This window comes from Gambusia affinis, linkage group LG20 (genome assembly GCF_019740435.1).
Source record: "Gambusia affinis linkage group LG20, SWU_Gaff_1.0, whole genome shotgun sequence".
Taxonomy (NCBI): Eukaryota; Metazoa; Chordata; class Actinopteri; order Cyprinodontiformes; family Poeciliidae; genus Gambusia; species Gambusia affinis.
Window position 1 is genome coordinate 15,256,511 of NC_057887.1, and position 24,241 is coordinate 15,280,751.

General features: G+C 37.0%; 1 protein-coding gene across 1 annotated transcript in view; it reads right to left on the reverse strand.

Moving 5' to 3' along the window:
• LOC122823264 (melanopsin-A-like) overlaps positions 1-24,241 on the reverse strand; it is a 29,571-nt gene continuing 5,330 nt past the window's right edge. The window contains exons 2-11 of the mRNA XM_044102699.1: positions 19,227-19,351; positions 18,977-19,110; positions 15,995-16,198; positions 15,217-15,388; positions 14,938-15,099; positions 12,291-12,398; positions 11,035-11,206; positions 10,752-10,934; positions 3,265-3,336; positions 1-1,570 (exon numbers count right to left, since the gene is read on the reverse strand). Of these exons, the coding sequence (XP_043958634.1) occupies positions 1,373-1,570; positions 3,265-3,336; positions 10,752-10,934; positions 11,035-11,206; positions 12,291-12,398; positions 14,938-15,099; positions 15,217-15,388; positions 15,995-16,198; positions 18,977-19,110; positions 19,227-19,351 (1,530 nt within the window). The 3' untranslated portion in view covers positions 1-1,372. The remainder of the gene's footprint in view (positions 1,571-3,264; positions 3,337-10,751; positions 10,935-11,034; positions 11,207-12,290; positions 12,399-14,937; positions 15,100-15,216; positions 15,389-15,994; positions 16,199-18,976; positions 19,111-19,226; positions 19,352-24,241) is intronic.

Consider the following 24,241-nt stretch of genomic DNA (forward strand, 5'->3'; position numbering starts at 1 on the left):
TAGGATTTCAGATTTTTATTCACCAAATTATGTTTCCTACCAAAGAAACTCAACAAGAACAAACTTTTAACAGCCACTCAGTTTATATACAGGAAAATAAATCAGGAAAAAATAAAACTAGTAGAGAAATACATCACTCATTAAATAACTCCAAGTTTAAATAAAAATTTCCACAATCCTTGACACAGTGATTTTAAGGCTATTTTGTTCCTTTCTGCTTTGAGGTAAATCATCTTTAATGACAATGATAAAAAAAACAACACCTTCCTGCAAACGAGGCATGGGCCGGTGTGTTTGATGATGCACAAAAATACCATAATTTAATAATCGGAACTGAGAAAAACAATAAAACAAAGATAAATATTATAAATTAGATGCTTCGAGTTAAAAATAGGAATGTAAGTATTCTTATAAAATCACAGAAAGACGCAGCAAAGTTCAATAAATTAGTTCTGATGAGGATTTTCTGTCAGATTGAAAATAACCTTTAAGCAGATATTGAACAGACTTTTCTTTAAGGCCATATTTCTGTATTAAGTTAATTTTTATTGGTCTGATGTAACATTCAAATCTTCATTAACTGTAACAGAAATAAAAGCTTAAAACCTCAATCTGTTGGTAATTAATCTATATCTACATTAATTATATATTCACTTAGTGAATTGAGGTATTTAAAACATTTTAATTTTAAAATTATTCTAATTTATTAAACATTCCTGTACATTTTCCATTATAAGATTATAGCTACTTATTGTAAATGAGTCTTTACTATCACTTTGCGACTTGACTAGACTTTAATTTGTATTCTTTTCTGAAGTTTTTATAAGAAATTAGACACATTTAAGGTAAAAACTGTCCAAGCCGGTGATGGTAATCTTTTTGTTTCACTGCAAAGCAAAGACGAGTGACTAGCAGCTAATTCCTGTTACCTTGAATTTGGGTGTGGATTTGACGTCACACCAGAGGTAACGGCGTTCTAGTTAGAAGTGGGAAATTCAACATGGCGACGCCCATAAACCTTGTTTGGAGCGCCTCTTAAAAACACGACTTTAAGACTGAAGGTTGCAGCAACAGCTGGGCGAGAAAGCGGCTCAGACGTTCTAGAAAACAAACAAAGAAACCCCAAGACGACCCTTGGTGTCTCTTTAAAGAGTTTCAACAGCAAGACGGCGAGTTCAGTGACTTTTAAAAACCGTGGCGTTGATTTATTTAGACCGGCCCATGCCTACACCTCAAACACACATCACCCAAATTTTCTGGGAATTCAGGCTCACATATTTTCATTGCATGCAAAGGGAACCATAACAATCAGACAGCATGCTGGTACAGGTTACTCCTCAGAAGGGAGACACTAGGCTTTACTGCAAGTTGTTCACGGTAACGCCGTCGTCTCCAGTCTGGCGATGTCGAGCAGCTCCTTACTAACCGGAGTGACGGTTTTGGCAACTTTGAGGCTGCCGTGGAAACCGGGAGGACTGTGCAGGATGGACGGGGTGGATATGGAGGTGACGATGGACGACGGGTTCTTGGACACCGTCTTTAGTCCGGGCTCCCTCATTATACTATCCAGCTGTGGAGGCAGAGAGAAGGAGGATGAGGTAAACTTAGCATTATAAATGAGAGGAGGTGATTGCACTGCAAAAAAAAATCTTGCCAAGTATTTTTAGTCTAGTTTCTAATGCAAATATCTTAGAACATTTGAAATAAGACAAAACTTACTTACAAGTAATTTTTAACAAGAAATGGAGGCTTGTTTTAAGTGAATAATTAAAAGTTCTAATTCCATTGCCAGAAAAAATGACTTATAACCAGGGGAAAATGTCTTGTTATAAGTGAAATAATCTACCAATGAAATTATAACTTTTTCCAGGAATTATTTACTTAAAACAAGCTGCTATATTTTGCTGAAAAGTTACTTGTGAGTTAGTTTTGTGTCATTTCAAGTGTGCCAAGTTATTTGCACTAGAAATTAGACAAAAAGTACTTGGTAAGATTTTGTGTTTATGCAGTGAGGTGCAGGAATAAGATGTATCGGTGCAGAAATGGTCGAATTCTGCACCTTTACACCTTTTGAATGATTCGATTGACACTTCATAGATCAAAAACCCTCAAAGGACAGAAAACCATTTTATACATCTGAAGAAAGATTTAACATGTAGTTAATTCACTTAAACTAATAATTAAACATTATTTGTAACATATTCCTAGGTGTTAGATTAGCAGAAAATCTTTACAAAGTATTTTTGTCCAGTTTCTGGTGAAAATATCTTAGTATACTTGAAATAAGAAAACTAGATTACAACTAACTTTTCAGCAAGATATAGAGAATAATTCCTTAATAATGTAAAGTTATAGTTCCACTTTTCATCAATATTAAGGAATTATTGACTTAAAATAATCTCTCGTTTCTTGCCGAAAGTTAGTTGTAAGTTAGTTTTGTCTTATTTCAAGATATTTGCACCAGAAACTGGACCAAAGACACTTCATGTTTTTGCAGCGCGGGATTTTAATGCACTGAAAAATGATCCAACTATCCGTATGATTTATTTTTTTTTTTTATTGTTTCCAAACTGAAGCAGATCTTAAACACAAACACTTCACACCTTTGGACTGATGGGAAGAGACTCTGCTTGTAAAATCAAGAGGAAAATGAACAGAAGTTTTATGCAGCAGTTAAAACATTTTAATATAAACAGCAGAAATTTAAGGACTGGTTGGAATGAGATGAGAAAATAAAAAAGACTTGGTGTCTTTCAAATGTTCTCATGAACCAAGTGCATGCAGCTAATTATTAAAAATAATTTGAAAAAGTGTCAGAGTAATTCCTACATAAATTAGTAATGTCAATGGATTTTTAAATGAAGAAATTTAAAGACTGAGAAATTTCTTGCATTTGCAAAACAGAAAACAGCCTGTATTTACAGTTAACACAGCAATGCACTGTAAATTTTAACAGAGAAATTTAAATTCCTTACTAACAAACAACTGTATTACATAAAGTAATATTGTCAAATATAACATTTAATCTTCATTTTTAATGTGCTGTTCTACAATAAAACAGAGCATGAATGAAATAATTTTGCATGCAATTATGAAATGTAAAATATGAAATGAAAACACGGGAATTTCTCAGGACAGCGACAAAAACAAAAGTTAAACTATATCCGATGATCATCATGATGTGAGCATAAAAACAGCAGACAACATGAACCTGTTGATGATTTAGTTACTTTAATGTCTAATGAACCATTAGTGGATTCTTACAGTGGCTGGCAGACGGCTGGTCGGCTGCCGGCTGATCTCCAGCATGCAGATGTCTTCAGGCTCTGTCAGAGTCTGAGCAGCACGCAAATAAAAACGGTTTAGAAAACACATTAAAGTCAGTCAACATTAATTAATAAAAATAAAAGAAATAAAGATATATAACTTGTAAAAAGAGATGGAAACTGTTTTGTCCTGATTCTTCCTATGTTTGAATTAAAACTGTTTTATGTAATGTTTATAAAATATGTTGTTGTTTTTTTTTTACATATTTTTGAGACACTCTGGCCAGCACTGCTCCCAAAAAAAGACCTAAACATCTACAAGCAGTGTGACACTTCAATTGATTTTTGGCTGCATGTATAGTGAATCCTGTCTACATAGTCTTTCACATGCAGCAGATAAGTTTATATTCCTGTACAATAGGAACTCTAGCAACTTTTGTGCTGAAATAATTGAAACAAATTAAGTACAGTTTGCTTCGGTTGTACAATTTGCCATGTATATTTCCTCATATTCCACTTTATTTATGTTGTTTTCTGTAAAGAGAGCGATACAAATGTCTGGAGAAGTGTGTCACTCATTATGCTGGAGAAGTACAAAATTTCTCTGAACAAATGCTGCGGATGTTTGCATTATCAGATGCCATCTCAAGAACGTCTCCCAACAGCAATCTTTGGGTTTAATTGAAAACAAAAAAAGATGCGAGGGTCAAAAAATGTCCTGGACTTTAGCAATATCACAAGTTTTGTCTGCAAATACAACTCTGGAGAGAACGCCACGGTAGGAGGAGGAGGAGGAAAGAAATGTGACAGCAATTTGTTATAGTTATGTTTTCCATTTTTGTGTTTTCTTTCCTGTCTGCCATCACAAAACACTTTGATATGTTGGAAACAGCACTCCCAGGCGAACCGTGCAGCTCCTTTTGTTCAAAGAAAGAATAGCTGCCTGACAGTAAATATTCTGCTGATGAAGGAAAATTATGTTTTCTGTTTTCATGTCATGATGCAAGAGATTCTGGGAGCATTTTGTTTGTTTTAAACGAGGTCTTATCTTGTTTTTTTATGTTGAGTAGTTTGGTTTATTTCCACCTCCTCAGATGTTTTGTTTGTTTGTTTGGCTGAATTCACACAAACACAAATATCTGCCAGAACAAGTTTAAACAACATTTACACTCATAAGATTTGTTTTAATGCTTTTAAAAATAAATATATATAAAAAAAACTTCATGTTTTTTGGTGCTTATATGTGGGATAGATACCTAAAGATAACTAGAAACAAATAATCAGAGTACATTATTATATTATAACAAATAATGCATTTTCCAGATATCTTTCTGATATTATATGATAGAAACTCCAACAGTGAGGAAATGTTTGTGAATTTCAACATATCTTTTTGCTTTTTCTTGACTTTGTTTCCATTAGAATGAAAAAGCGACGGAAAGGAAAAGAAACACCAGTTACAATATCTATGTTAAATTATTTCACCCAGATCTGCTTTAGTCGTGCTTAGAAGCTTCCTCTTTTGAAATTTGAAGTTGCTGACAATGTCGCCACCTACTGACAAACAAAACATACTGCAACCTTCCAGAGGGGAATGTAAAGCTGAAAATGTTTGTACAAAATGGAGGGAAAATGTCAATAGTGTTGCTGTCACTGTAGTTTGTTCCTTGTTGTCTGCTGGGCCCTTGGTTTGCGTCACGTTGTCTTTTTTACTAAACTAATACAATGGTATTGCAGTTTTAGCTTTAATTTGAAAATTGACACTTTTAGCTGCCATCTGAACTTTGCTACGTCTGTGTTAAAGCTGCGCTGAGGATCCTAAAAGCACAAAAATGGCATAAAGTAATGGCAATTTACAGAAAAATAGCGGAGTGGAGAGAAACGGGAGACACAATAATGAAAACATTCATTTAAAAGGCAAACATTAACATAAATTTACACAAATGAGTTACATTTAGCTATCTGTAGCCGCTGTTGAGTCATGTACTTTAAACCTCCAGCTTAAAATATTTCTCTATTATGCAGTGATAATAAATTGTATTTATTCCCAAATAAATTTCTTAAAGGTTGGTGAACAAATATTGGGTTGTGAATTCACAGATTATTTATTTTTCTGTTCTTTAATCACACTTACATTTTTAAGCTGATTACAAAATGTAAATATAAGTCACAGATAACCTGAATAGATACAAGGAGCAGCTCTAGAATAGTTAATAATTTTGTTTAGGGATAAAAGCTATCGAAACCAACAAGGCTCTGGGTTAGCTGCCTTGTTAATTCATGAGTTGTTTAAGACAAACCCAGACCTGATTACTATCCGATTAACTGGGACCAGAAATGTTTTACGCCTCTGTAAATACATGCTGTGATAAAAACCTTTGGCTGAATCTCAAACACACAGAACAGATTTCTGTGACAGAATCCTCTCCTCACCTGGTGATCAAAACGCCTCTGCTCTCTGTTTTCTCAGCAGCTGTAAGCGTCAGTCGACTCAGGTGTCTGCACTGACCCCAAACAACCTTTTCTCACACTTCTGTTTCCCAGTGAAGGTGTTAATCTGATTTGCAAACTGACCTGTTTAGGTTTGTTGCAGATATTATTCTACTGACGTCATTCCTAAAGGCGACCTACTATGCTTCCCTGAGCAGGTTAGGATAGATCTCTGGTCTCTATAAAACATGTTCATCACATTTTTTGCACAAAACTCCTCTTAGATAATGAGATTTCAGTCTATTTTGAGTTCCTTTCAATTGAGACGTTTTAGAGGCTCCTTTCACTTTAAATCCAAATAAGCTGCCGCTGGCCACGCACAATTCAACGTTTGCACTCGCATGGGAAAATGGCTGCAAACAGAAGTTCATCTTAGAAAAGCAGAAGTGGAGCCTGCTGTGCAACAAACACGGACGCAGAAAGAGGTTTCTGGATGTTAAGTCAACAATAAAACACTCGCCTTTTCCAGCAGCCATTGTACGGCGCATACATCGGTAAAACCAGCTGTCCAAATGCCCATCACCTGGGTTGCTAGGTGATGGGCGGAGCTCTGCTGGGGTTGCTAGGTAACGGGAAGTTCTGCTTATTTGTCACGTTACATCCGGAAAGTTTTTGAAACGGCTCCTTTTCCAGAAATAAAAAATTAAAAAAACCAGTTGGGTGTTCTTGTTTTTTTTTCTAAGCGCCTGGGATGTTTTTAGAAGCAGCTGAGATTCAAATGGAAGTACAAAAATCTGCAAAATGATAATGTTTTATGTAAATCTAAAAAAAAAAAAAACTAAAAAAAAACTTTAGATGTAGAACTTTAGAGTTTGTGAAATGACAATCCGGATTTTGAATTCAAAGAAAAAATGTATCCTCATCATCTGCTGTGGAGATTAAAGAACCAGGCTGAAACATGAGATCACATCATGCACACTGTGGATTAAAACTGAAAGTCCTAGATTACTGGATTAGCGCTCGGTCTCTCTGCAACGGACTCCTTGGAAAACCTGACCTGAATGGCAACCAGCCCATCTGTGAGAGTCTGCGTGTGACAATCTAAATAGGTTATTTGCACTTTTTTCTTTTTTACAGACGGACAGAAATGCTCTATATACGTTCTGCTCCACAAGTTTTTCCAGGTACTTTAGTTGAACCATTTCTCAGAATGTGACTTTGAGGTTCAGGAAGCAAATTCAGAAGTGGAGCATCTGATGAGTTTTTATTTCTGCTTGAAACGTTTTATCAAAGAAAGACAAAATAACAGGATTGGTTTGTTTCACTTACAGAAAACTAACCTCTTTAATTTGCTCTAAATATTGATAAAAAGTTGTTAAAGTTAGCACGTTGATGTTGTAGGAGGAAAAAAGTTTCAATGGAGTTATCAAGATCTGACTTGTTTGTTTTTCTTAAATGGTTTTAGTCGCTTAAACGATTATTTCAAAGTCCTGCAGCTCGTACGTGTTAATTTATAAAACCAATGCCAATTATAACTTTACAAGAAGATCAGTATTCCTCAAAGAAGTTTGGCGTTCTCAAAGAAATTACAAAAAAATACTAAATTCTAACTTAATTCTCCCATTATTGCAACTCTATTCTCGTATTTAAAACAAAAAACCCTTTTATTCTGGTTCTAATTCTCCGTCGTAAACAACTTTTTCTCTTTTGAGAATCACACAGACTGAGCAGTCTTGATTAAATGCAGTAAACAAACTTAAACTTAAACCAACAAAATTAAGTTTCGGCAGCACATACTGTTAATCTGTTTTAAAAATCAAGTCATAAAATGCTGGTGGTTGGTACAGACAAATCATTAGATATTATCCGATTCTCAATAGTATTTCTATGCAGGGGATTTACACAGTTTCTCGAGAAAACAGTCGAGGGGATAATGCAGAGTGAAGATGATAATAACATAGCAAGCAATGTATAAATAATAATATCATCAGAACCACCCACTCAAATGCTGTTATTTGCATAAGCAGGAATGCAAATTGAATTTTAATGCTTATTTTTTCTAGAATTATTTAAATCAAACCTATTTAAATATATTATATATAAATATGCTTTATAGATGGCTGCAACTTCTTATTTTTAGGGCAAATGCCAAAACACTTTTAGGTCTAAGCGGATGAGCGTTGGCTTAAATATACAGATCTACATCCTGTTGGCGATCTGTTGCATAACGCTTTGAAAATGGATCAGAATGTCATTGGAGGGATATTCTGGTTTTTGGGACGTACTTATGAATTAAACTTGACCAAGCTGTGAGGATTTCTGGATGGACATTTAACCCTTTCAGATCAAACGTAGCCAAATTTGATCTACGCAGAATTTGCAGTAGTGCAATTCTGCAACATGTTGCGCTGTCTGAAAAATTCCTTAAGGGAGTTTCTGACAAAAGGAGACGTTGCGCTTTGCAGCCAGTGTCGGGTTATTACGGTAATTTCACCCCCGCCGCAGCAGGGAGAGAAATTAATCTGATGAAACACTCTTTTAATAGACGTAAATTAGAAAAATAACTTGCTAGATATTGAAAGTTCTAGTTGTTATGGATAAATGAGCAAATATATTTACTCACAGTACATTTCAAGAACTACGTACAACTAAAATAAGCAAAAATATCCAGAGGGACATTTGAAATTAGGTACTAAAGAGTTAAAAGTAATTTGAATTTTAAAAGACGACATTGTTCACCTTAAATTCAGCAGTAAATCTGTATTGCTGAGGTTAAAATCTTAAACTTCTGGTAATAATTCCTGCTGGTACCCCAAACTGGGCGGCCATGACCGCCGTCTCCAGCAGGTGAGATCCACTTTAGTCGTCTCACTTCAAGCCAACTCCTTCACGTGTTGGGAACAGATGTCCCCTGCTGGTGACCTTTCTCCAGGTAACGGTGGATAAAAACGCAGACCTGCTGAGGTGACCCTCGCTGGTGGGGATCTGTGATATTTAGGGGATTGTTTCTGTCTCCTTCCATGTTGCAGAGGATGATGTAGCATTTCTGACAGCTATAGAGACATTCACACACTGTAGCTCTGATGACTCTCTAACCTACAGCTGGCTTTCTGCTTTTAAGACATGAACTGGTCTACAGGGGATGAGTTTTGGACTCAATTTTCTATTTGTTTTAGCACTTTTAAGCAATTCTGTGATCTGGGTGATTTCACAGTCCATTAAGCTCCACTTGGATGTTGCAAAAATACAAGCTTGTTGAAGTCCTGAGGTTTTGTTGCTTTTGTTACACAATTTCATATGTGGCTACTCAAAGGTCATAACAATGACCTACCAGAAAAATGCTAAAATCCATGAATACTTAACACTTAACACCAAATATACCTTAAGATGCATCAACCTGTACAGTGTAAACTGGGATCTTCCTTATTTCTGCTCTTGGGGGTTCAGCGAATCAGGGGCAAGGAAAATGTCACGCTGTTTTGCAAATGCCAAACAACAGCATGTACTGTAAAGTAGCATGGTTTCTAAATATTTCAGCTTCCAAACTGCATTTTCTTTGCTCTATAAAACAAAATAAATCTGTGAGTCGCAAACATTTTGGAGGTTCCGTCCACAAATAATTCACAAATAGGTGAATTCACAAATTCACCGACCAGGCAGGGTTACACTGTAATTATTTGATTTCATGCTATGGTATGCAGACACTCTGTATGTACCAATGAAAGTTTAATGTCTTTAGCGTCCCAAGTTATTATTGTGGCTGACCAGATGTCTCAGTAAGGGCATAACAGGAGCCGTTTAATGAGATGTTGAGTATTTCTCAAGAAAGTGTAAACTGCCCAACAAAGATAGTTTAAGATTTGTACTTAGTCTTGAGCGCAAGATATTCTCATTAATATAAAACTGGGTACAAAGACAAAGAAGCACTCCTAAAACCATTTCTTGATAGTTTCAAGAATAAAAAATACCATCTACTGACTTTACAAGTGACCTATCATGCTTCCGTGAACAGGTTAGGATACAAAACACGTTCATCACAATTTTTGATAATCATTCTGCCTACTTTGAGCTCCTTTCAGATTGAGATGATTTAGGGCCTCTTGTCACTTTAAATCCAAATGAACTGCTGCTGGCCACGCCTCCCAAAATCAGCGTTTACACTCGCACATGAAAATGGCTGCAAACAGATGCACTATTATACAACTGTACACCTTTGAAAACCATAAGTAGAGCCTCCTGCACAAGCAACAAGAATGCAGCCAGGGGTTTCTGAATGGTAAGCCAACAATCAAACACTTGTCTTTTCCAGCAGCCATTGTACAGCGCATTCAGCCACATTGTACGGCCGCTGAATGCGCTGCCGGTTACGGACTGAGCTTTCCTGGGCTTGCTAAGTAACGGGCAGTGCCTGCTGATATGGGAGGTTTTTTAACCGGCTCATTTACCAGACACAAAAAAAAAAACCCAAACATCTGGGTGTTTATTTTAAGTGGTTGGGCTGTTTTTAGAAGCGGTAGAAACTCAAATGAAAGTAGAAAATTGAGTAAAATGTTAATTTTTGTATATTATGTCACCTTCACCTTCAATATGACCTCGCTTTTCAATTGTTGATGAGCAAAATATAAATGAACTTTGATACAATGACAAAACTAAAGGACATACTTTCAAGAAAAAAACTTGAAACCACAGATATTGAAAACTATGATCCAAAGCTCAATGAAACTAGAGGCGCTTGCCTTTCAACCTGCAGAATGTGTGTTTTAGGTCAGGAGTATCAAACTACAGTCATGGAGGGCTGCAGTCCTGCAACTTTTAGTTTTCTCCTCTGCTGCACCACCTGAATAGAATAATTAGGTCATTACGGCTCTGGAGAACTGATCTACACAAGGAGGAGGTAATTAAGCCATTTCTTTCCAGTGGTTTGTACCTGTGGCACATCTAAAAACTGCAGGACAGCGGCCCTTGAGGACTGGAGTTTGACACCTGTGTTCTAGGAAACACACATGTACATCTAAATGTGCTCTGTGTGGAAATGGGTCATCCTCATGTACTCACGGTGAGCTGTGAAAGGTGACAAATGGCCGGGTCAGTGGGGTTGAGGGCAGCGGTTCTCTCAAACGCTCCTGCGCTGTGACCACTCACCTTCGATTTCTGGCTGGCATGGCGCACCTCAGCGGACAAGAGACGATCGGCAGGCGTCCGAGACGAGCAGTCCTCCTCGGTGTCCGAGAAGTGCGCCTGTGACGATTCGGATCCGAAATGAGTGACTCCCGGCTGGAAGGGGTTGTGGATGGAGGTGTGAGACAGACATACCAGATGAGACATGAGGTACACTCACTGATTCGCTCTCGGACTGGGACGAGGTGTGGTGCCTGCCGGTGCCTTTGCACTCTGATTGGCTGGTGAGCGTCGATCGGCGTGTGGACTGCAGGCTGCTGCTGCTGTAGCGGTCCCTGCCGCTGATGCACAGCAACATGCCCAGATATGGTACGTATCTGCTGATGGCCGATCTGAGTCAGAATGAGACGCAGGTAAGCAACTCAGGCAGCAACTTCACTTTAAGGACACGATTTTATCGACTAACTCTTCCAGACCGAACAAAGCGCCGGCGATCCAGCCAAATTTTCAGTACCCTAAAAGTGTAGTGGAATCACCACTATCTGAAAAATTCCAGCGGTTTCTTAAAGGGGAGACTTTGCATTGATAGACAGTAAATTGCAAAAATAACTATAGTTAGTGTATTACTAACTACAGTTACTATAGTAACTGCAGTTACTATAGTAACTATAGTTACTAACTATTATTAACTATAGTTAGTAATACAGGCTAAAACCATTTTATTAAACATTTCTTATCAAGTACTGTGGAAAATGTGAATTTTTGCAAGATGCCATTTGCCAGAAAATGCCAGCTAAGCATGTTTTTATTTTCCCTATTGTAACTATCGATAATGTTTTAAATGAATGAAAACCATGATGAATCATCCATCCATCCATTTTCTATTCACCCTTTGTCCCCAATGCGGTCGGGAGGGTTGCTGGTGCCTATCTGCAGTTAACGTTCTGGGCGAGAGGCGGGGTTCACCCTGGACAGGTCGCCAGTCTGTCGCAGGGCAACACAGAGACAGACAGGACAAACAACCATTCACACACACACACACACACCTAGGGAGAATTTAGAGAGACCAATTAACCTGACAGTCATGTTTTTGGACTGTGGGAGGAAGCCGGAGAACCCGGAGAGAACCCACGCATGCACAGGGAGAACATGCAAACTCCATGCAGAAAGACTCCGGGCCGGGAATCGAACCCAGGACCTTCTTGCTGCAAGGCAACAGCTCTACCAACTGCTCCACTGTGCAGCCCACTGATGAATCATTTTTAAAATTATTTTTCTTTTTTCAGTATGGAACTAAAATGTTTCCCTCATGACTAAAGAAAAACAACTGTTTAATTGTGCTGCATTCTTCAAACAGACATGCAGAAGTTTGTTAATTAAAAGCTCAAAACAAAACAAAAGAAACCTTAAAGTTCAGTTGTATTTCTGTTTCATAATCTTAGTGCATTCTGAGGAACAGAAACAGTCACATCCTACCTGTATTTCGGATGCGTGATGGCGTATATGATGGGGTTGTGAATGGCTGAAGCTTTGGCGATCACAGCAGGAACTGAATTCATGTAAGGAGTCAGTAAGTCGGCGTAGCTGTGAGAGAAACGGATGAGACGACAGGGAGAAAAATGAGAGAAGGAAATGAGGGCCATGTGAGTGATGGGAGTTATTAAAAAGAGTAAAAGACCTGAAACCCGACTTTTACATCATGTTTAAACTATGGTCCTTTTCACCTTTTCATACGTTGTATCAGCTCTTTTATTTATCCGACTGCCTGATATTTATAAGCCAAAAGGTTTTGTTGAGAGGGGAAAATAATAGTTGAATATAATTTGTCTATTTTACAAACACAAAGGAATTTGTTTGTTGTGGTTTTTTACTTTCCTTGAAATTACTTTTGTGATTGTATTTCAGGTCATGAAAAATGACTCGCCAACACTAATGTGTTAATGTTGCATTATCATCTTAGCCAGATCCTCACTGGAGAATTTACAGCTGAAAAGAGATAAATTTGACCTTTTTAGCAAAAATTTTCTTTCTTGCTTTCTCTTGAAAATAAGAAACAAGAGAATAAATGCAGGGCAAGAAAGAGATTAGGATTATCCAAAGAAAAGAAGCAAAAGGAACAAAAACTAAAGAGATCATAGTTTGTACATTTCAGAGTGTGTGTGTGTGTGTGTGTGTGGGTGTGTGTGTGTGTTTTGCATTTGTAGGATGCGTACATTTTAAAATAACATTGAAGTTAAACAAATGTCAACAAGAAAGAGGAGTTCTGAAACTGAAATCAACAGAATGAACGAAATAAATAAATCAGACTTATGCCAAGACTAAAAGCTACTCATGCTGAAATCAGGCTGTCAGAGCCAAATAAACACATTTACTGTAATATTTGACATTACAGCTGCTATCTGGTTACATTCTCTCCAGCTGAGTGAAGCTGACGTCCCACCCACGTGAAGAGATCCAGCAAATAACGGAGTGCAGGTTAGTGCAGGTTTAAACAGTCATTCATGCAGCTTTCGCTTTAAGATATTTTATAATTTTCTTCAGGCGATAACTGACTCCACCTAAATTGATGACGTTGGTGGTCTGTTCTGGACATCAACGCCACAAAGCAGCAGTTATTAACTTTGTATGTTATCGTGTAAGTTAAATTTGGCAGATTTTGCGATTTGTTTTGTTAAAGATTTAGAAAAGGAAGGAATTTGTCTCATTTCAAGAAATGATTTTAGAAGGTAACGTTCTCTTCCTCACCGATATTTTAAGCTCTATGCACAATAATTAACTCCAGCGAAACGAATATTTTAACAGCACAAACCTGCAATAAAAAAGTAGCCAGTGGTAGGTTTGTTTTGGAGCGAGATGGGGGAATGGTGACCTCTGGATGACCTAAAAAATAACTTTTAATTCCTCAGAAACCAAAACAGAAACTTTAACGGCACAAACCTGCAGTAGTGGAGCACTAACCAACTTTTCACGTGGGTGGAGTGTCAGCTTCTCTCCCTCTCGAATTTGTTTCTTGATTTGGAGCACACACCTCCAAATTGCGCATGTACTAGTACACTTGGAGACAAAGGGAAAGCTGTTGGTTCTTCAGGTTTCAGTTCAAATAAAAAATGTAGCCAAATGTGACATTGTATTTAAAGATGAAAAGAAATCAGTTTGAGAAAACAAAAACAGAGGCGGTGTGGAGCAGCATGATTTGTGGCAACACAGAAAACCACATCTATTCATTTTCTTATGCTGCTGGTATAAGATCAAAATACTAACACTGTTTTCTCCTTCACATTAGTACTAAAACTCATCAAGGTTCTTGCAGAAACGCTCCATATTTATTGGGAAATCGTCAGGAAATGTCCGTGTGTAGATGTATGTGGATGTAGTTTTGTGATGAAAGCTGCAGATTTTCTAAATTTGCTGCAGTCCAGCGGCGCTTGAGCATTTTCAGAGCAGCTGGAAACAACAGAGCTGCATTTATTTCATGTGACAGGGTGCTAAAGGTTAACCATAGGGAGCATTAGCTTGCTATTGCAGTGATTTTTAATGGTTTTTTGCTCAGATATCTACCATGTAACGTATCGTAAATCCTCCCAGTGTTCTTTTACAAATTTATTTGGATGAATAAATTAATAAATAGGGAAGGATTTTGCCATTTTATTTGTTTGGAAAGATAAAATATCTGCTTTATGCAAATTATTTAAGCAGGACAGAACCAAGCTAATCAATACAGAAGAAAGAGCTTGAGAAAGTTGATGTTGCTGTAACTTTAATGACTTAAAATGTTCTGGATGATGCTATCTTTTCATGAATCTAGAAGATTTATGTGTTATGAGAAAAAAGGTAAGCAGGCAGAGCCTTAAAACTTCAGCAAATATTTTAAGAAGTGCATTATCCTGACTTAATATTTATGGGAACATCTTTTAACTTACTGATACTGCTTTTTACAATGACAGTCGGTATAAAACAGGATGATGCATGAAGCAGCTTTACTGACATTTTACATCTTAAATTGATCTCCAGACTGCTTTATTATATAAGAAACCCACCACAAATGAAGTGCTTCACTGAGTCTGAGTCCTGCTACAGGGTGAATAATTTCTCTTAAGCAGCCTTGGCACATCCAGGCACTTACCCTGCGAATGCAGTGAGGGCTGCACAGGAGTACGGAGCCCAGGAGATGACAAACAGCAAAATGACGATTAAGGCGATTTTAGCCATTTTCCATTCACTCCTCATTTTATGGAATCTCTTTGCAGAGTCTCTTCTTCCCTCACAGTTGATCTTTGTTATCGCTCTGCCAACCACACACAACATTTACAATTTTTGCCGTATTTTCTGAGTAATCCAAACAGGAGTTCATCTCTGTGGGAGTATGCTGGTGCTGACCGTGAAGAAATGCGGATGTACCAACCGTGTTGTGTGGCGGATGGCTCTGAAGATGCCGCAGTAGCAGAAGATGATGATGAAGAGAGGAATGAAGAAAACAAATGTAAAGAGCAACATGGTGTAGGAGCGCACCGAAGGGGTAAAGGTCATGTAGTCCCAAGAGCAGGAAGTCATCAGACCCTCAGGGACGTAGGCACCTGTTAGAGGGCAAACACCGTTTTGGTTTTTATTTGATCAGATTTATTACTTTCAAGAACTTTAAGGCGAATGTTGCCTGAGTTCCTGAACATTAAAAGTTTAGTGGTTTTATGACGTAAAGCACCTTGAACTGCCTTGTTGCTGAAATTTGCTAAACAAATAAAGTGAATTGATTGAATAATTAACTGATTGATTTTTGCATAAATTTATGGATGGATTCTGTAAGCCCGGTGTCTAAAAGCAAAAGAAATGTTTATATTTTTAATTTCACAAATAAAAATACAGATAAAAACGCAGATAGATAAAAAATGTAGATAAAATGCAGATAGATAAAAAAATGCATAAAAATATAGCTAGCTAGCTACATAGATTAGCTAGCTACATAGATAGATAGATAGATAGATAGATAGATAGATAGATAGATAGATAGATAGATAGATAGATAGATAGATAGATAGATAGATAGATAGATAGATAGATAGATAGATAGATAGATAGATAGATAGATAGATAGATAGATAGATAAGTTCAGTTTAGCTTCATACTGACTCTTCTAAAGGTTTTAGAGGAAACGTTTTCAGCCGTTTGTCTGTATTTCTACTCACTCCAGCCGAAGAACGGCGGAAGGCTCCAGCCCATGGAGTAGACCCAGGCAGCGGCCACGAAGCAGAGAGCTTTTCTGTGAGACATGACTCCCAGAGAGGCCAGCGGCCGGGTGATGACAACGTATCGGTCCACTGCGATCACCATCAGTGTCATCATGCTGCAGATGCCAAACAGCGCGCCGCAGAAAGCGTACAGTTCGCACCCTGGGAGGAGAGGCGGCAGAATATGTTGGAATAAATCACAGTACTAATGATTTACTGCTTTAAATACTGGCTTTTTCCTCATTTCATGTTCTGTTTATTTATTTCTTCATCTCAAGGGTTTGCAAATCTTTACAGCCTAAAGAGCTTTTTTTCTTCTTCTTCTGCTTCTTCTTTTTTTACACAAACCAGGCAAAATAAAACTGTTTCAAAATTTGTGTTATTTTTAAAAAGCCACCTTTTTATTTCTACTTTGTGGGATTTAAAATAAAGATAAACATAAAAGGTAGCCTAAAAAAAAGAGGAAAATTATGTAAAGAAATTTTTAAAAAAGCGCAAAGATTTTGACACAATTTTGTTGTTGACATAAATAGCATTTTCAGCAGGTGGAGTTTTATTTTCAAGTTAAATCACCTTCAAATGTTTTACAAAGCTGTGCTTTAATTGTCCGTGGTTATTAATCCTGCTGGAGGAAATGAAAACTGAAAACAATGAGCATTCCTGAAACAGCAAAATGTTCAATGCAGCTTTAAAACTCCAACATGGTTGATTGAAAATAACCTTAATTACATCTGAAAGGCTGTATCTGGTAAATAAGAAGAAGATGGTATTTAAACACATTTTTATTTTTCAAAAGGACAGATAGATTCCTGCAGAGGTTATTAAAAATCCTGAAGCAGTTCAGAAATGCATCAAGGCCAAACAAGTGCTTAAGATGTGTTTAAAGAGCCTCGTTTCTTATTTTTAAATGGAGTTGCAACATTCAATATATTATCAACAAACATACTTGTGTTTTCTGAGGTAGATGGATCTGGTTTCTTGGTTAGTTTGGAGAATATTTATTAAACTGGGTGAGACTGAAAAGGAGAAGGTTAATAGAACATGCTGCTGATCTTCATGTTTTCACTTTAAATTTCCTCTTAGTTTTGTTCGTCTTATTGAACTTTTAAATAAAAATGCACTCTTTGAGTTTCAGACTGAATGTACTTGTAGTGCAAAGTGATAAATGTCTTTTGAATTTGACACAAGATGCGAAAACTGCACAGATGAAAATGGGCTCAAAATTGTTTTTGTTTTTTTACCTAAATGTCTTTCTTACATAGAGTTTCTTTCTTTAAAACCAGTTCCTTACTGGTTCTAAAACAGAACTATTAACAATACCAGATCTGTGATGCATTATTTCATCACGTAAATACTTTTTGAATACATTTTTGGTCCTTTATCAGTTTTATTTTGGATTTTGTGGAGGATCACAGAGCAGGAAGACAGTTTGACAACAATAATCCCGTTACTAATGCCAGGATCCTTGCAGAGATGCTCCAATATCACAGCATCACAATATGAAATGGCATTTAACGGAAAATGTCAGCATTATTCACGGCTCTTTGTGAGACAGTCTCTCACTCTGTGATGGCTGGAATACAAACAAAAAGCTAAACGATACAAGACAGTGAGAACAAACCCCACGTTTTATTAATGTTGAAGCTTTTTTATTTATTCATTCATTTTTATCTTTAAGTGTGGGTGGGTCTGGTTGCCTGAGGGGGTTTTTATTCTGGCCCTGTAGATGGAAATGTTTAATATTTTAGATACATTGATGCACTGAACCCCATTGAAAACCTCCTGGTTACTCAACCAAATATTGATTTCTGAACTCCTGAGTTAAAACATTAGTATTGTTGTTTCTAAATGGATATAAACGTCTTTTCTTTGCATTATTTGAGGTCTGAAAGCTCTGCTTCTTTTTCATTATTTATTATTTCTCATTTTCTGCAAATAAATCTAACAATTTTGTTTGAATTTCAGATATGTTGTCAGTAGTTCACAGAATAAAATTAGAGAAACTGATCATTTAAAGTGGTTTTACCGGAACTGTAGAAAATTTGTGATGATATTGTAATTTTGAATTTCCTTGTTAAAAGTACAGGATATTAAATAAAAATCAAATCAAACTTTATTTGTATAGCACATTTCAGCAGCAAGGCATTTCAAAGTGCTTCACACCAAATCAAACACAAAAATACAATGCAACATAAAATCAACAATAAAAACACATCAAGTCAAATTCCGTCAATAAATTTGCAATTGATTACGTTTCGAATACAATCCTAAACAGGTGGGTTTTTAGTTGAGATTTAAAGGAAGTCAGTGTTTCAGCTGTTTTACAGTTTTCTGGAAGTTTGTTCCAGATTTGTGGTGCATAGATGCTAAATGCCGCTTCTCCTCGTTTTTTATTATTAATACAACACAATATAATACAATATAATATTTTTGCAATATTGCTCTCACATCCACATTTAAAATAAAATCTTATATTGTGTTTCAGGTTTATGTGGTAGATCTTAAGTTTTAGAATAAAATATTACGTAATTTCTATAAAATGATACATTTTGTATAATTATTTGTGTCCTGGGTAAAGAGGCATCTCACACTAAAACCTGAGAAACTGATTCTTTATTTCCTTTACCTTTTTTCCATAGAAACTCATATTCTAAGAAATTAATTAAATTCTCACAAATTTACAGAGAATTCCCTTAAAAAATGTATATTTTTTAAGATTTTACTGTTTCTTTCTCCTACTACTCTCCAGTTATGAGTTTACCTACAACCAGTGAAGCCACTGACTTTAGGATTTTAATTTGAAAGGTTTGCAACATAATCATATTTGCTGAAAAGCTTCATTTTCATTTATCCCAAAATGATTAAATGCACTGTAATAAAAATAAAAATAAACAATCATATAAAAGACTAATTTCTGGGAGCGTCATGTGCAAACGTCACCTTTTTTCCCAAAGATCCAGTGTTTATGCATGCTGGTGATGAAGAAGATGGGCGTCTGGGTGAAACACATCAGGAAGTCGGTGACTGCCAGGTTGATTATGAAGATGTTGGACGGCGTCCGAAGGCTCCGACTTCTGCTCACACACACCCACACACACACACGCACACATACAGAGTGGTTGAAATACAACTTTAATTATTAGCTCATTGGACAATATTCATCAAGGATGGATGAAAAAGCCTTGAATACCTGCTGAAAGCGTAAATGACCAGGAAGTTTCCCAGCATGCCTGTGATTCCTACAGCCAGGATGACAACGCCGATGGTGTAGTGGGCATGTGCAGGGACGTTTACCGTCGGAAAGGCGTCCTGGTTCTGCACAAAGAGAAAGCAAAGATTGGTAGCACTGCTACTTTGCAGCTAGAAAGTCCTGGGTTCGATTCCCGGCCCGCCGTCTTGCTGCGTGGAGTTTGCATGTGCTGCTTCCTCCCCCAGACCACAATGGGACAAGGGTGCATTGGTAAATAATGACACTTTTAATGCAAAGCTGACAATTTTAATACAAGTTTTAATTCAGCTTTGCATTAAAAGTGTCATTATTTACAGAGTGACACTTCATGTCAACAGTCGTAAACATTCATAAACATTTCTTCATCTTGATGACAGGGTTCATGTCAGGCACACCCGTCAAATAAAGTGTTACCCAAAAACCCGTCCACTTTCTCTCTTTAAGTGATAATGAGTTATGAATAAGCCTGTCACAATAAACAATAAATCAATTAATCACATGATAAACTCAATAATGCTTGATTTATCGTTTTCTCTTTCTCTCTTTTTTCCAAAACTGAATAATAAAAGTCTTCAGTTTGGTTCTTTGAGCTCATCCATCCATCCGTCTATTTCCTGTTCACCCTTGTCCCTAATGGGGTCGGGAGGGTTGCTGGTGCAAGGCAACAGCTCTACCAACTGCGCCACTGTGTAGCCCGCTTTGAGCTCAACTATCCCTTTTTTAATAGATAAATTTGTTTACATAGACTTCAGACTTTATTTTATTTGTTGTTTCTGTTTTTTCTTTATTTATTTGGGATATTTCAAAGGTCTCCCAGTTCCAGTGTTTAAATGTTTATTGGAATTTAAAGTTTATTGATCCTTAACAATGTGTTCTTGCATTGTTATATTAATTGAAAATGGTCTCAAAACAATAATATTATTGTTTATCACAATATGGTCTGGGACAATTTATTGTCCAGCAAAATTTGTTATTGTGAAAGCAGAAAGCATTTGATAAACCAGCTCAGATCAGCAATGCATCGTTTCTACCAACTTTATGTCACTTCCTGCTTAATGTTCACTTTTAGAAAAAAACATTTATAACATTTCTTTATACCACGAGAAGCAAAATAGTTAATTTAATAAATTTAAAAACAGTAATATCCCCAGAAAAGTGTAAATGTCTCAGTGCAGGGTTGTGCAGTTCAAAAAGTTGCTTTTTCCAGCTGAGTCGCTGCACCTGAAGGCATCACAATGTTATATCCTTGACTGCTTTTCTGCTCGTTTCAGGCAGATGCTCAGCCACCCACACATCCAGTCAGTCACCAAGACTACCTCAGCTGGGCCTGGTGTTTAACGGGAACACACACACACACACACACACACACACACACACACACACACACACACGCACGCACACCCACACCCACACACACATACACAGATTTTCTGCTTAATCCTGGATGCAGGATTAAGCATGATTTAAGCATGATTTCTGTGTTTGACATCTGTTTCAGCGCTCTTACTTCTCTAGAGTTTTACCATCATGCAGTGAAAAGAGGGCATTTAGTAGCAGGTTGAAAAGCCAGGGAGTGGAAAGGTCACTGGGATGTTGTAGGGAAAGAAAGAACAAGTTTTAAATTTATGTTGTTTCTGTGTGTGGAATATTAAAATCACTATTCACTCGCCCTGCTTGATCTCTTTAGTTTTCCAGATGATTTCCTAGCTTTTTCACAAAAATCTCTTCCTCTCTCTGCTCTACCTCTACTTCCTCTCCTGTTGCTTCAGCTGCAGCAGTTAAGGACCAGATTAACTCCGATCTCACGGCAGACGTGTCTCTGTTTTCTGTGGGATTTGAAGAAAGTGGTGGGAAGTAATGTCCCTCTATGTTTTCTGGGGTTTTTTTTGCCTCTTGTAATTTGAATATAAATGGTCTGGTTGATGTTTAATCCAGAGTAATATTAAAAACAGACAAGGATAAACAAGTAAGATAAGAAAGATGGTGAAGATTAGATATTGACAAGAGGATGAGAGAAAACGTGAGGCGACATAAATGAATTAAAGCAAACATAAACTAGGAACCAATCTTATAGAGGAATACTTAGAGATTTTTAAAATTTCCTTTAGATTCAAAGGTTTACATACATTTTCTTCGTATTTGATATAATTTAAATATGACTTGCATCAAACCTTTGTGGTGAAATAAACTGAACTAGATGATATTTTGAGATTTTGCCTCAACATTTTCACGTTTTCATCAGTCTCTCCTGCAGCAAAACAGCCCCACATCATGATGCTGCCTCTCTCATACTTCACAGCTGGGATGGTGCTCCCAGGTTTGCAAACGACGCCCTATTTGCTAAAGTGTAACATTTGTCATTTTGGCCAAACACCACAAGACAGCCTCATAAAAAAATCCCAGTGTTTGTTCAAGGATTTCTCAAACAACCATGAATGAGTCGAAGCAACACTCCAGGTGTGTTTCTGAAGAGGGAATAGCATTCTAACATGATGGAAGTTGAAAAAAGTGAAATTTCCCCCTTTAAAAGTTGTCAGCAGCTTTAAAGCCAAGACATCGTCACCTCAGCTTTCCCAAATCGTTTACAGGGATTGAAACGATTTATCTACAATCGCTCTCTTCGTCAATCTGGTAGTAAGCAAATGGAAATAGTTTTCCCTAATTGACCAAAAACGGTCATATTCAGTCTGGACTAATGTGTTGATTATCTGAACGCATTAGATAATGGGTCAATATTTGGACCCAGCTGTATGGCTGAAGGGATATTCCTAGTTGAGAACAGTCATGAGAATATTCTGATTTATTTAGACAACTTGGCCTCATTATCAGTCTGTTGTCACTCAGATACTATTTTGACCCCTGAAAACAGAACAACACAGCTGAATAGTTACACTAATTAACTGGTGATTTGCTAACGGTGATGCAAAGATGATAGTATTTCAGTTTGAGGGTATTGTTTTTGTGAGATACAGTTCTGTGAAAATGTAGATACCCATTATGTCCAGATCTTTGGCTTTTTGGTATCAAACTGAAATAATTCAGATCATTAAGCTATTATTTTTTTAGCAATCAAAGACAATATGAGTACATACACATAGCTGCTGTCAAATTATTGTTTAATCTACTAAATGAAATGCAAAAAAGTTTACAATTAGTTAGCAACTAGTTAGCAAAATAGCAAAATTGCTGGAGACAAACACCAAGGATGAGCGTTATCAGCACTGGACAGCAGATCTGTAGAGTCAAAAATCATATTGACTGTCTGACAGCATGAAGTAGGCTAAAAGATCTCAAAATGCAACGTCATCCAAATAACTAACTGTCAACACAAAAAGTGGAAAAGTTTACAAAGTTATTTCTAAATGATATTTCACTCCAGTCCGGTTTAGTCAAACTCTAGTCCACTTCTCTGGAAAGTCCGGTTCATTTGGGGAAGGTGTGAATTCGTAATCGATTGGTCCACCTAAAACTGGTTCAGTTCGAATGCATTTGTGAATGCAAAGTGGACCATAAACTGCTCCAAAATCAGGAAGTGGACTAAAAAACATGGCATTCTGGGCAAATACAACAAAAACAAAGAAGTGAGAGAGAAATGCTTGTGCTCTTTTACCAACAACAGAAGAGAAAACCCCTATAACAGCTAAAATCTGACTCTTCTCCATTTTGTTTACATTTTATCAAAAAGGAATTTGAGCTCAGTGTCTTCTTCTGTGGTTTTTGTGTTGTTTCCTTCAGTAGGTCTTAGCATAGCGCCACCACAGGGAAGGGGAGGGACAGATTTTTCAAAGCGTTTGCTTCATTTAACACAGTGCAGTGAGAAAGCAAACCACATCAGCTGAAAATGTAGCAAATGTTACAATTCTGGTCCCCAATCAAACCGACTCTATTGGACTATCGGGTGTGAAAACACCCTAAAACTTTGGGATATGAGTAACCAGCCTGCGGTTCATAACCCACAACTGGAGAAATGAACTAAAATTACTCCAAGAGCTCATCAACCATTCAACCAGAAGGTCATAAAACCAGAACAACCTCTAAACCTGCCTCTGTTAAGGTCAAAGTACAAGTTTTAGCAATTGATCCAGAATGGCAGATCTCCAAACCAGAACCAATGCTGACCAAAAACAACCCAAATGTAATCTTAAGATGAAGGTCAAATGGAAGATTCAAGTCCACCCCATTGATTTAAAATAGAAAAACATGAAACAAGAGAATGTCTATCAATCAGCTAAGAGTGTTTTCAACCTTAGACCTTTTCTCTCTTGTATTCATTCACATTGGTGCTTCTTTTTTTCTCATCTGAAAAATGTTGGTGCTTCCATCCCTTTCTGACGAGCTGTCAGAGACAAATCTGTCTTTCTAAAACCACAATGTTGCAATCTAATAACTATGCAAATAAAAATTTCTCCCAGCGACGTTTGAACACGGCTTTAATTCAAGAATCCATTGCTCACGTCTTCTCAGAAAACTTACATTTTCAGGCTGTTCCTTGTTGCTTGTGATCATGTAAATGTCTGCTTGGAAAATCACATCTATAATTGATTTTCACTCATGTCAACAGTGATGTTTAGTGATGTTTAGATTCACACATTTAAATTAAAACTGTTCACATAGCTAACCGGATAAAATTCTGAGATTTTTGGCAGGGGTGAAATGAGGCGGCTTCAACAAATATGTGGTTAATTTCTCAGAGATATCCAGATAATCTTCGAGACTGATGGGAGAAAATAACTTCTGAAGAGTAAGTACACAAAGTCAAGATTTAGTTTGACTTCCTCGGCTCAGTTAAAATCTCATATTTTCAATTGTTTCTAACATGACGAGTTCACTTTTCTACCTGTGCAATGCTGTTGAAAACAACCCAAAAACTGATTAAGGAGCAGTGTAACACTTTATTTGAAAGGATGTCCATAAGACTGACATCATACTGTCATAAACATGAAATAACAGCTATTATGAACATAAAATGGCCTTCA